The 16,456-nt window shown below is 39.2% G+C and overlaps 1 protein-coding gene across 2 annotated transcripts in view; it reads right to left on the bottom strand.

Annotated features, from left to right (window-relative positions):
• The window catches only part of ZCCHC14 (zinc finger CCHC-type containing 14), a 53,282-nt gene that overhangs the window by 24,646 nt on the left and 12,180 nt on the right, over positions 1 to 16,456 (bottom strand). For both annotated transcript variants that reach the window (XM_069868670.1, XM_069868669.1), the window contains exon 2: positions 14,460 to 14,583. In XM_069868670.1, coding sequence (XP_069724771.1) covers positions 14,460 to 14,583 — 124 coding nt within the window. The remainder of the gene's footprint in view (positions 1 to 14,459; positions 14,584 to 16,456) is intronic.

Below are 16,456 nucleotides of genomic sequence, written 5' to 3'. Positions count from 1 at the left end.
TTGAATTAAAAGCCAGACTGAAGACTATGAACTGCAGTATTCCACAGGAAATAATTACCCAGCTTTTTTAAAAATCAAGGACATCAGCTTATACTTGGCAGCCTACAGGAAGCAATAATATGCTGGGATTGTATCATTTGCCTCCAAACTAGTAGTTTTCATATTCCTGCTATTTCCTCAGTTTGGTTTATTTAACTTGCCAACAAAGTGACCTTCTTAGGTTCATCTAAAAAAGAAGATATTAAAAGAAGTCTGTATATCATAGCTTTTAAGATTTTAATGGAATTCATACATTGTTTTGTGTAATACTGAATGATACTGTCAGCACTTTAGCCAACCACAAAAGTCAATCAACCTAAAGAACGGTTTCGCAACTTCATTGGATTCAAAAGCTTCGATAAAACAAAAAAGCTGGCTGCACTGAGGGCTGAAGAAAACTCCCATCTGGACAGGAAGATGCAAACCCCAGAAGAATCAGTCAGCTGCTTTCAAAATCAAGACACAGCTTCAAGCACTAATTTGAAGGGTTTTCTTACCAAATACTTCAGGCCAAGAGCACTAGCGCCTGCATTAGTGCTGCTGAACTGCCTGCCATCGCCACTGAATAGACAACTGCCTTACAAGTTGCCTTTTTTCTTTTCTAATGCCAGAATAAGCTTTTGCAGAAAAGAATTATCCAGAAAGGACTACTGTATTGGACACATTTGTGTAATAGCTCCACTGCTGCACTAAATCTGAGCACCCACACAGATCACTAAACAAGTGCTGTGCCCTGAAACGTAAACTCATCAAGGAGATGCTGCTGAAATACATATACTAATTCTCTGGGCAGAGAGAACTACAACACAGAGACAAGAAAGGCTGCAAGAGTCTGACATTAGTTAGGGACAATTGAGCAACAGGTAAAACACATTCCATATCAAGCAGCTCTAACCAAGCAAAGATACATCTCTTTATAAATCAGGCAGAATATATCCAAATGGGAATTCTTAACTACATTTTTTAATATCATGGAAACACTGGCATTTTCAACCACAATTTTAAGTAAACACAAGCAAAACAAAGTATTGTACAACAACTTTTCACAGTGTCTGACACTAAACATGTGCTCAGATTTTGTTGCTTGGGGCTGATGACTTCAGAATTTAATTTGTAAAATATATTTACTGCCCAATTCCCCAAGCTGGCTAATTCTAAATGTAAGAGCAGCTATTTTAATTAGCTATTTTCATGCAACTCAGAAAAGCATGTGTAAGTTATCAATGCAGCTGTGTACTTAATTTGCTCAGAAATCCGGCCCAATGACTCATCTCATCTCCCTTCTCCGATTTAACTGGAGCAGACTTCTTGGAGGAGTGCACAGCCCATTTTGAAAAGTACTGCTGCAAAAGTGACCATAAGCCCAAACACTTAGTTTAAGGCAGCTTCAGTAACCATTAACATACATTCCTGTATAGGCAAATAGAATAAGCAGGCTGCGTATATCTAATTACACAGCCCATGCTAGTAAAAATATCTCTGCAATCAAGAGAGATGTCCAACTTTGTATATAAATACTTTTAGTAACATGTAGTTGTATATTTAGTCTAGTTTTATCTGATCAAGTGATTTATTTTATTTACTGTTAGATCACTTCCAAAATACTGGCTTTGACTCTTACTTTTAAGAGAAAGCTAGCTCATCTGAGAGATGCCTTATGCTTCCCTAGAAAGGATTTTTCTCTGGCATACAATTCACTGAATCTTTGCAAACCCATGGCCAGCCAGATGACTGGTTCTAATCCGAATGCTACATTCCCCTACAAAACTAACTGTAAACCTAGTTTCCCATGGAAAACATTCCTGGCAGCGAAGTCCCTTCCCTAATCAAAGGTTTTGTGCTAAAGTGTACGAAACCCCAGAAACCCAGGCTTCCCTAAATCCCAAACATCAGAGGAAACAAACTCAGCTCAGCTGAAGCCTTTGAAGTCCATGTGTCTGCATTGGACAGACACATACCCTGAGCTGAGAAAGAGAACACAGGCCTTGCCCTTCACCCTGAAAGGAAACCAGATGAGGAAAGCATGACACATTCAGGTAGTCACCACAGCTGGGAATCTGAGCTGGCATTTGCTTTGAAGTTCTGAGCAATGTCCTAAACACAGAGGGACAAATCCAGTCTCGTGCCAATACACCAGACCCATCAGTGAAATAATGCAAGATGCCACCCTGTGAATGCAGTGTGAATGAGCAACAAACCACCTTTTGGGAGGGATGAGGAAAATTAGAACCGAGTTAAGGTTGCCTACTACCCATTAGTTTTGCATCATCACACAACACTTATTCAAATCTTCTGGGTCCCACTTCAGTGATCATAACTCACTCTTACGCTTTATGGAAAAGACACAGTCCCTGCTGCATAAAAATAATTACAGTTGTAATCAATCACAACTGCATCCAAAGATGATTTGCCCAGCAACACTAAGCTTAAAAGTCACCAAATCAGGACCTGAACAACATGTGTATATAGATATTAACTATACATATTAAACAAACATGTTTACATACAATTCTTTCTACAGCAAGCAGAGACTGTGGGCTGCAGTGTGTAACCATATATCGGCATAGCTGGGTCCCTGTCAGTGCGATTATAGCGCAGCAGCTGCTCAGCCAGCATGCCCTGGCATGAAGGGCAATCTGGCGATAAAACACCAGAGCGCTGAGATCAGATGGCCGGCTGCTCCAATCTTGGCTGAAGGATTTCTTCAGCTACCTAAAGGAGTTAAGAGCTTCCAACCCTGAAGCAAAAATACAGCAGAACTGTGCATTTCAAACTCAAAGCCAGATGAATACAAGCAGTTAGCCTGACTTGGAAGACGGCTACTCCAGCCCAGCATAGTTTAAAGCTCATGTAAATAAGCACGTGCTGTTTTCTCCGTTTTTGAAAGCAGTATCAGCAACTTGAAACTCATGACTGAGGCTGCAACAACAAGCAAGCACGAGCAGCAAGGATGAAGAAATTCTATACCAGCTGCAATTTTTTTTCTTGAAGAATTATAGCATGAAAACTTTGTTAACAATGAAAAAAATATTCTGTTAGCATACTATGAAAAAACATCAAACTAAGGTACTAATCCAGAATAGGCAAAATCTTGAGTACATACAGTCTTGCCAAGAGCCACAAATGCATTCAAGTGCTTAGTTTAGTGAGAAACAAACATCCCTCTGCACAACCACTTCCGTGATGTTCTCTTTTTGTTGGCAATTATGTCCTTATGCATTTTCAGGTCTCTGGGCTCAGGCTTTAATATTCTGGTTCTCTTATATACTCTTATATAAATCATCGTTCTTTCATTTTGGACCTCAGACAAAATCTGATCATTAATTCAAAGAGACAGGAAAAAAACTCTAATACAGCATTTGAGCTTATTTTGAAACAATGTACACAACTATTAGACAAGTGTTTCTCTAATACATCTACGAAACAAATACAAAAGTGAAGAGAAGGCCAGAGTAGATTTTTATTACTGTTTGCCAAGGCAGCGAGAATGCCCAGGAACTGAAGTAAAGGAACAGCAACAAAGTAAAACTCCATCTGCTAAAACCCCAATGGCTTGAAGCTGTGACTCACCACTAGGTTCTTCAGTATGCAGTACAGACGAAGCAAAACACTTTCACAGTAGTAGGATATTGAGCAAAACCCTGAACCATTTAATAACAGAGACAGGAAGGAACACAAAGTTTGAGCTCCCCAAGCCACTAATACCTATTTCATACCTACTGTTTCTGCAGCCAAAATAAATTTTTTTATACTCTTCCACAGGACTCATTGCAAGAAAACAAAGTCTGAATGCTTTGCAAGCAGCACGGACCTGAATCTCTGCTTGAATGATACATACTGAATAATTCACTCACAGAAGTTGAACACACGATAGAGATAATCTTCTAAATTACTGTTGTGTTTTATGCCATTTCCTTTCAGCTGTGTATATTAGTAATGTAATTTTAGCAGGGCTACCCCTTTGAGTTACAGTTAAAAATAGCATCTGCACCCTACACTGATGAAATGCATCCACTCCAAGCAGTGGAGTAATGCAGCAAGTCCACTGCTTTTTTTCCCAGGAAAACAAAAGAACTAAGTCAGAAAAAGCAAATGAAACATTAACCTTTTAACTTAGCACCTCAGAAATAAAATTTACTGTAATCAAAACCATTGGTTTGCATAATCACAGCTATGACTTTCCAGCCTAAAAGAGCAAGAGAAAATGAAATTAGGAATGAAATCTGACAAAGCACCTCAACAATTCCAAAGCTGATGACTTGTCTCCTCCTCTACTTGTCTGGCACACAGTAACAGCTACACCACACAGATCAGAGCCACAATCCTCTAGTGCAAGAACTCATGTGACAGCACCAGCACCAAATGCGTAAGGAAAGTACAAGATACTCTACCATACACAGGTTTGGGACACTATGACCCCTGTAAGTTCCCCCGATGTCCACCATCTGCAATCCCCAAATAAGATTTTATTCTCAAATTACATCTTAGCAACAACCCACGAACTTCAGATGCTTCCATTCTTCATACAGCTGTCAAATCTCTTAATCCAGGTCTCAATATCAGGCCCTGCTCTGGCATTTTTCAACAGATGCAGTTTATGAAAGCTACATTAAGCCTGCACTATACAGAAGAATTCAACTTTCTTTAAAAACTCCAATAAAACAGAATTCCACTGCTTTGATTGTTCTCAGCTTTATTCTTTCTTCATTTTGATTCTATTGATGATGAACTCAATGTTAATATCACCATTTTCTTGTTTGTTTTTTAGGAAAAGGACATATAAGCCAGTGAAGACACATTTAATCTAGGAAAGAAATATTTCACTGTTTAAGCAAAACAAAGGGCTTATGCCTACGAAGCACATCCAAGGAGCCTTTCTGACCACCAATTCGAAAAATCCCAAACATTTTGACATAGAGCTGAGCTGTTTTCAGAGAGCTATACAAACATTAAGTCAATCCTGATCTCAACTGCCCGACTTTATGGATATATAAACAAGACTCTACAGTAAATCACTGGCAAAGCCTTCTCTAGAACACGGGAGTTGGTTGCAGAGTAATTCTCTAAGGACATGAAGCACTAACTCCTTCCACGTTTGAATCTGCTGCCTTCTGACCTATGAATCAAGGCTGGCACCATCTCATAGTCAATGTGCAGGAGAACACTGGTTAAACCCACAACCAATTTCCTGCCCTCTAACTGCACATGTCCTGCAGTTAGACTCACAAGTTACCATTTGCAAAAGGTCTCTCACTAGAGTAAGTTTATTCCATTTGTCGTTTCTTCTCTGCAGTCCATCTGTTCCCTTGTGCCAGATCCTGAATGTGAGAAATCATCACTTCCATGGAAATAAACTGTTGTCATTTACTAAATAAGGTCACTTCCAGACTAGAAAGAAATGAAGCAGAGTAAAATATTTGCTGTAGTAGTAGGGGAAGCAAAGAAAATTGCTGGCAAAGTAAACAATTTTTCTTGTGAAATGTTCTCATCCTTCCTCTACACCCACCTCCTCATTTCCCAACCAGACCAATGTGTCGGTGCTCGGTACCAAGGATAATGCATCTCTTCCTGTGATTCACTGCCCTACTTGAAAGCAGAATATATTGTTTCTAATTCTCAATATCAACAAATTCTCTAACGTTATCTCAAGTCCTGCAATGTCTGGTATCTTTTCCCTACTGTAGTCTGATTCTTTTGAAAACTGCCAACCTCCCGTGTCTGCAGAGAAAAGCTCGTGTGAAAATCCTAACAAAAGTCAAGCAAGACACCTCTTAAGACTTAAGGTTCTCACAAATTTTCAGATCCAGACTCAAAAATCCGTGAGGGACAATATTTCTAACTCGTACATGCAACTATCTGTAAAAACTCCAGCTCCCTATTAACAAATTTATTCTACTTTAAATCTACTGCCTTCGAGAAGCTACCTTTTGGAGAACAGGATTAATCTAAATGTAAATGCCTACGAAAACATAACATGTTTTGGAAAATCAAGAGATAAATCAGGAGACTTCACAATGAACTGATGAGGGAAGGGAAAGAACATCTACCAGCTAACAACTAACCAGCTATGAAAGATTTCAAGCACACAATACACAAGAAAATTGCTATTTAGTCATTAGTACACTTGTGACAGTATATAAAAAATGGGCAAGGACATGATGGTTTTCTAGGAATACATATGAATCATTTCTCTTTTCTTCTATAAAGCGTTGGTTTTTATTTGTCCAATTTAGTTTAGGGGAAATGTAAGCTTAGGCAGGATAAGGAAGCCATTCATTTTATGTTCTTGTATCCATCTGTTTAATGTGGCAGCGAAATGGGTAAGTTCAAACCAGACATTTTCAGATGTTAAAGGTGTTAAGTTCTAAAGAGATGCAATGAACAGCTCAGCATTTATGAACATTTCACACGTCCCACACATCCCTTAATCTTCAAGCAGCAGACACAGAAATGTCCAGTCCTGGTGAGCTATTTGCCATCGGGTTGCAGCAGGAATTGCCCAGAGACAAGAATCAGCAGTTAACGTTTACCTTCACTTTTTCTAGAAGTCCTGTATGACATCATCTATCCTTCCACAGGTTTTTAAATTTCAAATTTCTTCTCTCCCCAACTCCTTATCTTTATTACACAGGATTTACATTATAAGTGCAGAATTAAGCATTGGTTCGACCAAGATGAATACCAGGTAAAGTTTTCACAAGTCATTCTATTCTGACACTGCTACGTTTTTTTCAGGAGATGTTTTGCATTAAGCCATTACATTAATCTAATGATTTGAGAAAACCCGGATTTGCTCATTTAATGCAATTTTAATTAAAAGCTTGAGTAGCTTATGTTGTTTCCATTACTGGCAGAAGGTCATGCTATTGCTTCCATAGCTGTTGAGGTAATGGCTATTAACTGCATCTTCATTAACAACTGATGTGCCACAGCAGGCACTTCCAGGATTTCATGGGCATGAACTGGCAATACAAGAGAGTCTTCTAGGAACACACATGCTTAAGTGTTCCCTCATGTGCTTCTGAAATCACAGAAAAAGGCAAATAGTGTTAAATATGAGTTTATCCTCTCACATTGGATATTGATAACTACATTGTCATTATCTAAGGTCAGGAATCTGCCCAAGGAATGCATTACAGTCAAGTAAAGTCCTTGGCACAGTTGAATTTAACAGCATTCTATTCTTAGAATTTTTATTTTTCAGACTAGCTTGATTCTAAGTCATGGCAATATAAACCAAGGTATCTTCCAGCGTCCACTAAAACCAAATTGAACAGGCTTCAGACTACTCAAAACAAAGTGCTTCGTTATCAAACCTTACTTCAGCCAAAAGCTGGTCATTTTTTGACATTTAATATGAAAACTATACTGCCCAGTACACAAATTCAGAGCTAGTCTTTATATAACGTAAGAATAAATATAAATAAAATTAGTTAGTAAGGAGCAAAACAAAGTCTTATGTTCCATGGACCCATGCCCCTCTTCTGTGGAGACTCCAGCCTCATATCCCTTAGGACAGTGCTACAACAATCCTACTTTCCATATCTATCTAACTTTCCTAAACATACACACATAACCAGCACACTTACCATTGCAAGACACCTGTCTCCCTTGCATACCCATCTGCTTCTGCAGGATGCCAGTTCAATTTTGCATCCGTACAGTGATGTGCACAGGACTCCTGGACTGCCAACTGGGGCAACAATCCCCCCAATTGCCTCTAGTCCAGATAAAACAAACTCAGTGAGTGGCTGGGCAGACAAAACAGGTTAAGGGCTGAACTGTTCTTGCCTCTCCTCCTGATGGATGCACGAGCAAGTCTCTTCTATCCAAAGATTACTATAAGTAGCAACTCCAAATACTCCTGCCAAATTTGAATTTATTTAGTCAACAGGCTCAACCATTAATAAGGCAGGGGCAGAGCTGCCCAAGCAGAATGATTCCATCACCTTTACCTAGGGAAGACAAGCAAGACATATAAACAAGACTAAGTAAAAAGAACCACTCGGCAGGTTGAATATAATGCCCCTATGCATACACCTGATACAAGCATTGTTCTATGTTAATGTGCAAACAAGGCATATAGTAGATATAAAACTAAAATTGCTTAAAGAAAATATGCATTAGAGACTCTTCTGCCATATGAATACACTAAGAGACCACGGTAAACATACACAGTATAAATCTACATTGAAGCCAACTCACTGCAGCTTTTCGCCAAGTCTTTTTAGTCTTCATGTACAGTCCCTGCAAACCACAAAGAGCCGCCCTTGTGAAGGAATCCAGGCCAAGAATTACAATCTTCAGTAAGAAGCACCTTGAAGTATTTGCATAAAAAGGTTATGACAAGTTTAGCGTGAGTAGGCAGCTTAGAAGCCTATTCTTCATTCAGATAGAAGAGTCCTTGTGCCACTTTCCCCTTCTCCCCCTTTGTATCCTCTCATATCAATCCCAGGTCTCCGCTGACAAGTCTTGTTAGGTGGAAAGGGAAGTAACAAAGATGACAAAGAAACACTGACTCCAACCTCTAGAGTACAGACTTATTAACAGTTAACAATATAAATTTGCCAGAGTCCAAATGCAGCCCCAGGAGCACGGAACTCTACTCCCACTTCTGACACAGCCCCAGGGAGAGTTACTTAACCTCACCTCTGCCTTTGGAGACATCAAATGGGCTTCTGTGTCTGCCTACATAAACCTGGAGTACAACTGCACCATCAGTGAGAAACTTGAGATGTAATGCAATGTTTTTTACTTTTTTTTTTTAAACGCAAATTAGGAAAAAACATAGGAGCGTTGTCTTTATTGCAAAATTAAACCTCCAACCTTAACTGAACTCCAACTACAGACCAAGCTGCATGATTTATACAACATACAGGCTTCAAGAAATTTCTTAATACACAATCTTCCAGCACAGGGGAAAACACGCAACATCAAAACATTTTTCTGAAGTATGCTAATCCTTGAATTTGATTGTTAGAATTAACTCTAAATAGTTGGTACTCATCAAACAACTTGTATATTAGAGACAGTAAGTTGGGAATGCAAAGCCCTGTGCATGACTTAACAACCTACATTGCTGAAGTTTAGAAGCAGCGTTCTTCAGAGAAAAAATGAACTAAGATATATACAAACAGCTGAAAAATTATATACAGTTGGTAGGGGTAGATTTTTCCTTAAGGATTATCATAGCCTAAATATTTCTTTAAGCCCTACACTAACAGGAGTTGACCCAATATTGTTTGGGATGATGTATTTATTTAAAAATAGAATAATCCAGCTACACAACTGATGCAGAACAAGGCACTATAAAGTCTGGACTCTGAACCAAAAGGATTTCAGAGTTTTTTCTCCTGCTGTATTTTTCTCCCTACCTTCAATAGGCTGAACTTGTGTCAAACATTTCAGGGGGAAAAGGCTGTTAATTAACTGACACAGCTCCTGCAGTCTTGTTTCTTGCGGAAAAAGGATGAGTTAAGGAAACAGGAGACAGAAAGGTACAAGATCATACAAATACATTTAGCAACGAAAATAAACTGAGTAGCAAAAATAGTGCTTAAAAGTTCTGGATCACTTATACCACGTGTTTCTGCTGGCTATTGTAATGAAACAATTTAGATACCAAAGCTTGCTGCACTGAACAATCAGCTTAACCTGCCAGCAGCTCATTTCCTACCTGAGGTCAACAGGATTACTGCAAACAAGGATATATTTTATATCCTAATATTAATCCAAAGTTAAATCAATACATTACTGAGATGCATTTTCTCTGAAGTTCATTTTTATCATGTCTACAGACTGCAGCTCCTTTTGTCCATCGTCATGCGCTATTCTATGTATTTATTCAAGCCTGGGACGCTGCTGAGGCTCTGCAGAACCCTGTATGTGCACTGATAGCATACCTTCAATTAAGCAAGAAGTTTTACTGTGCTCAGCAGGAGTACTAAATGGAGTACAGACTGCAGAATAAAACCCACTGTGCCCACTTGATGTCTAAAAGGTGTACTCCTCTCTGTCCACAGAAAGCAGTGAGTGCCTATGATTAGATGCATGTGTTCCAAGACTTGTGATTCAGCTTCACTATATAAGGATCATATTTCAACAGTTGCTTCATTTGAGATCAGACTGGCTTGGAGACAATTTTGAGGTTTTGTGTGGCAACAGCGGAAAGGCAAGATAAATATACAGGAAACAAGAATAGGGGGATTTTTATTATTTTGCAGAAAACGAGACTTGTTCAGTCGAGGAAACCACCTTCCAGACTGCTTTGTGGAGAAAGCAGTGGTAAGGGCCACTTGCAAAGCCCCACAGCAGTAATGAACATCTTACAAATGCCAACACAGAACTTCCACTGCAGAAAATTTAAAACAGAGGCTGTGACAAATCAAAATTTTACTCAGTATTATGAGAAATTACAGTGCGAAGACTGCACAGTCTTCATACTGTAACGTTTTACGACTTATATTGCCTTTATTATAAAGATTCTTTTGTTCTGCACTTCGACATCTGGTCTAACGTACTTTATTCCACTGTGCTTTTGGAAAATATGCTGTGGTCACAGATGATGTTTAATGCATTGCTAAACTATGTCACATGCACAGAGCAGGACTTGCCTACAGTGCTATCCAACTAATGGCCAAATCGTTCTGCTCAGAACCCTGCTGTAAGAGTAACATCTCTGGTGTATGGGGAAATTCCTATATTTTTAAAAAAATACAAAATAAGCTGAATTTTTCACCCAGCTTTGATAACCGTAACTCTTTTCTTTTGGGAACTGCCACACAAGGTCAGAACAACCCATAGGCTTGTTACGAATTAGCTCTGTTAATGGAACTTCCTGTAGTTCCTTCTGGACTTTGGCACAACAACTGAATTTACTCTAGCTACCAGCACAAGACTACATGCAAAACAAAAGTTGCTAGTGAATATACTACCTTTAACCAGAGACCTTCTTTAACCACCTGGGCGGCTTACTCTGGGAAAAGGCTCTGAGATGGCCCCCCAAAAAATGTAGGGTAATATCCTAAATTTCAGATAACCAGCACAGGTGCCTTTAGGAGAACCTCCTAGGAAGGTGGCTTACTTTGTTGGCATTATGCTGGGGAACACGAATCTGTCTATAGAAGGGATTTTCAGTACACAGCTCCACTGTTGCTAAAGTTGAGAATGGAATCAACATTTCTGACTCTGACACCTTCTGCAGCTGTATTTGCACTGGCTCAATTCTTGTCATATTGCAGAAAGCAGCCCAGGGCAACACAAGGAAAACAGTGTGGCACTCAACTCAGGCAGTATGCATAAAATACCCAGCTTTCATTTGAATTTGATTGTTTTGTTCAGATCAGTGTTAAAATCAGAGTTAAAACCTGGCCAGGTTCTGAAACAGTGGAAAAAAAAAAACAAACAGACGAAGATCTAGCAACACATCCCTCTTAGAACTTCAGTTATACGTAACACAGGAATCTATCCATATTTGTCTCTGTTCTGCTTGACCATCGAGATCTATTAATGTCTTGAAATCTGTAAATAAGCCTCTCTGCAGCTTATAGACAGTCCATAAGACTAGGGAGTCTCCAGTTTCCAAAGTTACTTCCAGTTAAGATTACTTCCACATCTGCAAAAAAAACGTTTGGACAACCTTAAATCACCAAACAAAAAAAACCCACAATTTCTACTGCTCATTACAGCTATCACACTTTTCAGAAGAGGTCCTCGTCCTAGTGTGTCACTTCCGGGTTGGGATTTTTTTCTAAACTAGTATAGGCCAAATCTATTCCACAAAAGAGAAGTCCAGATAAAGCACAGATACCTGACACGCTTATGTCAACAGGAACAGGACCTTTGTAGTTTCACAACTCTTTATGTTGCAGAAATGACCATCCGGTTCATCCTGCTTTACCACTGATAAAAGCAGAAGGGAGAAGAGGCTTCAGGTAAGACTGAAGGGCCAGCACAAAAAAATATTGGTGATTTTTGTTACATAACCTTAAGATTGCCCCCAGCTGACCTCCACTCCCAACAACGTGGGCATTACAGCATGGATCCAATGCCTGACAGCGTTCCATGGTTAGCTACACCTCTGAGATAAAAGGAAAGGTTTAGGGAGTCCTCAGATTGACAATCATTTCATAAATTTGTTTCCCAAGGCAGCAATATTCTGTGCAGATAGGATGGTGAAGTTAATCAGAAGTTACGTACTTGACAAGTCTCTACAAGAAGCAGGGATGAATGCTTCCAGTTAACCGTGTAATCCAAACACAGGTGCATACAGACTTCCACCAGTTCGTTAAATAGCATTCAGCAACATACTCCACCCTTCTCATCTCTCTCCCATGTAGAAACTTGAAGTACTGTATGCTAAAAGCTAGTTTTCAAGTGTGGATTAGGGAAAATACAGCCACCGATAGCTTTCAGGCCCAAGCCTACACCAAACCTGCTCACTGTTCAGCTATATACAGAGTGTTCTGTTACTGATGTTTCTACAAAACAGGATTAAACCCATTCACTGGATTAATACAAATTGTCTCTAGTCCAAAAAGGCACAATGGATACTGCACCTTTCGTGAGCTTTCTCACTTTTCTGCTCCAGCTCCAGTACTTTGTCAAGAGAAGAATGACAAACTTCGGCAGCTCACGGTTTCTGACCGCACATGAGAAGAAATCCTGCCCTTTCCACTGTCTGAAATAAGGCTCACTAGAAAACATCAACACAAGAATTACACAACTAGTCAAGCGACCTGTCCATCCCATACTCTCATGGCTGAATTTCATTTTTATAAGTCAAAACGTCAGCAAGTCCTGCTAAACTGAGATGTGTGTTTGCTATGATAATCAGAAGTCTGCAAGAAACCAATGGTGGCTCCAGCCTGGCAAACACTCTTCAGTTGTACTGCAGCCTCAAGCAGCAGAACTCCCTACCAGACAGGTCATCACGTCTCACAGAGAACTCAACAATCTTCGCTGCTGGTGAACCAGAAAGAAGAATATCAGTAAGAAAACTGTATTTGTTCCACAGCTCCTTTTACCAACTATCACTAAGGCAATCTATAAATCATAGAAACTAAATTCTGTGAAAACTAAGCAGGTATCCTATAAGAGAAAAACAGATCAGAGGAAAACCTAATTAATTTTCACAGTGTACCATGACTAATCTTGGCATATATGGTAGTGGAATAGCAATCACTGAGTACAAATGAAAACAGTGTTGAACCCTGTCCCATTTTTAATCAAATGAAAGCCACAACCCTAGCCATGCTTCTGCTTAGTGCTGCGTTTTCTTCTACCCTGATAGCTTTTACAGCTGGAGAAATAGCTACTTACAGCACTATTCTGCTGTAAAAAAATTATTGCTACTTACAGCTACTGGGATTATACTTGGGTATGTCACAGCAAAGGAGGTCTGGTGGAGGTAGCTAAGAGTATTTCCTTGGGACGTTTAACCCTTTCCAATCTGCATCAGCTCCTCTGAGTGAAGATGTGCTTTGAAATTATTGATCACAATTTAGGTGTTATTAAACTGTATTTGCAAGGTTATGCAGCAAGCCAGTGGCAGAGAAGGAAACAGAATTCTGAAGGTCAATTCCAAATTTTAAAAAAATAATAATTTATATAGTCCATGACAGTATTTTTAAAGACATTTGAAAGCAATATACTAGCGGTATACTTCCCCTGCATTAGTTCTCCTATAAAGAATTGTTTTTATTAATACCACGAAGAGCGCCCAAAAGCTGTTCTACACAAATAGCACCTCACAGTTCAAATACTTTCCTCACTTAACAGTGCTTCTTGTATGCATTAAACAAAAATGTTGTTAGTCACATTTTAACATTTGTAATCATAGCCTGGAGAGCGGATATGGAATGCATGTTTATTAACTCAAATTTGCTAAGCCCAGTTTTCAGCCAGGTCAGCATGCAATATAATATTACAAAATACTTATTTTGTAACAACATTCAGGGTGCACATGTGTGCTCAGAAAGGTGCAAGCTCTCTCCTAGAAAGGTGGAAGTGGAAGCCTAATTGCTGTTTTAAATACCTTCTCCCCAGTAACACAACAGTCATCACTATACACTTCATTCAACAAATAATCTGCTACTATAAGGATGAAAGGTGGAGTGCCAGAGATATTCACTCTTTGATAATACAGTATTTCATGAGAGATAAGCTGGTATTTCAACTCCTAAGGAATTTTCTTCCTTATTTCCCAACAAAAGAATAAGCATGCTCGTCTCTCACTGACCATTTTTCACTGATACGCTAACACGTCCTACAAAAATGACTTCTTCTATGACTTCCTTTGCTCAACACAACCCAGAAGAACTACATTTCCAGTCTCCAATCGCAATTAAAATAACACTAATTGCCATCAAGTGATACGAGTTCATTCCCCAATGGAAGTATGCATGCAGAAAAGGCCACACCTTTGGAGTGTTTCCCCGAAGGCCTCTTGGGTAATGACTCCTCAATGGAATGTGTTGATGTATGTAGTACATTTTCCAAACTGTTACTGACGCTGTTGATGGGGGTCTCGGACCTTGGAGTGACCTGGAAATGAAAAACACAAAAATACCATAAAATAAACTGAGGGAATGTGCAAACATCACACCTTCCTCGGGAGCTTGCAGAACCACTGTGAAGTCAGTTAGGAGGCGTTTGCTTCTTTTCAAACCAAGGGGTGTTACTACTGATATTTCAGAAGTAACTGTTCAGGGAAGCTGTTTTAGTCAGCAGCTATTCACAAATCTAGATTATCTTGGCTAATCTATAAAGCTACTTACAATATAATTCTTTTCTAAACAATAGTCACACAGCAGCCAACTGCAGAGATACTGCAAGACCCTTAGACTCTCCATACTACAGTTCTTAACTTTTTATAAAGAAATCCAGAGGCTCTTGGAAAATATCAGTTTTGTCACTTATCTACACAGATGCAGATTCAAGGCGTTTCAAAGTATTTCCACACAGACTACACTGAATGCATTCCAATTTAGCAAAAAACTAATTTTCTTCTCTTTTCCACTTCAAAGCCTGCTACCCTGATCATATTTCAATGAAAAATCGCACACTAAAAATGCCCAAGCTGAAGGCTGCATCATCAAAACAGGCTTCATGGTCTAATATGTAGCTTGAGAGCTGCCTTTAGCATTAAAAAAACATATTTTCACCATTACTTAAAACTACAGAAACAAGTATAAGTCATTAGAAAAAGAAGAACAGAACAGCATCCACTTCAGCTGCTGTCCACCAGAGCATTCACAATTGTGTAGCAACACATAAAACCATCTATTGCTTGTAGCATAACATTCAACGCCTGCCTCTTAAGGCAATTACTCTCTTGTTTTCAGGTAATGAGAAGCACAAGTGGATGCAGAGTTAACATTAGCAGTACCCAACAGAATGGTTTAAGTATCTTAAAGAGGAAAGCGTGCTTTTAAAAGGTAGTTAAGACTAACAAAAGCACTCCTACTAACTAAAGCATTACTTTTATTTCAATTGCCATATTTTGAATCAATGTGAAATCCTGGCATGGAGAAGTGTAGTTAGAATTTAACATAGATTTCAGCCTATCACAAATCACAGGTGAAAACGTGCATCTAGACCTAACAAAAAAAGTTATCCTTTCTTCATGGTAGCTAATACCAGCGACTACAGGTCCCTGTAAGGAAAAAGGCTCACTCAGATCCTCATTACCTGGGACAGTGCCATCAGTTAGGGCAATTTACGCTTAGAACAATACCTTGCTCACCCTACCGTTGGCCATATATCAATCAGAACACACAGTCCAAGTCAAAAATAGCACATCCCTATTTCTATACAATAACCCATTGTAAGCTCAAGTTTAAGACTAACGTTTATAGATTTATGGGCAGTTTAAGGCAGTAGCACAAGTGAAACACTTTGTATACTTGACATCCATAAAAAAATGAGTATGTGCAAAGATATCAATCCAGAAAGACAGATGAGTGTCAGAATAAAGCGAGACTACAAGTACCCGCTTACCTTTTCAGCACTGTTAGTCTACTTTTCAATCAAAAAGTTTACTTGCATGCTTCTGCAGCACAGCTTTCCACCAAACCAAAAACTTACTATTAAGCTTTCACATAAGACAGACTCGCTGTTCAATTTTAACCTTGGGAGGAGGGTGAGGAATAGTACAAATCTCCTTGCCAAAGTCAGTCTTTACCAAAGATTTTTTTTCACACTGTCTCTTTCCTGGAGCTCATTAAACTCTCGCTCCAGTGGATTGCTGCTGAGGGGAAGTTCCAGTGGACTGAGCAGTGACACCATCACCCTCCTGGCAATGGGAGATTTCAGAAGAGCAACCAAGTAACAGATCAGCTAGAAAATTAGATTCAGGCAAGACTATGTTATCCTAACACAAACAGGTTCTCCAAATACTCAGAACAATCAGCAAATA

Source organism: Phaenicophaeus curvirostris, chromosome 14 (assembly GCF_032191515.1).
Source record: "Phaenicophaeus curvirostris isolate KB17595 chromosome 14, BPBGC_Pcur_1.0, whole genome shotgun sequence".
In the NCBI taxonomy this organism is placed as follows: domain Eukaryota; kingdom Metazoa; phylum Chordata; class Aves; order Cuculiformes; family Cuculidae; genus Phaenicophaeus; species Phaenicophaeus curvirostris.
This window is presented reverse-complemented; position numbering and strand designations above follow the sequence as displayed.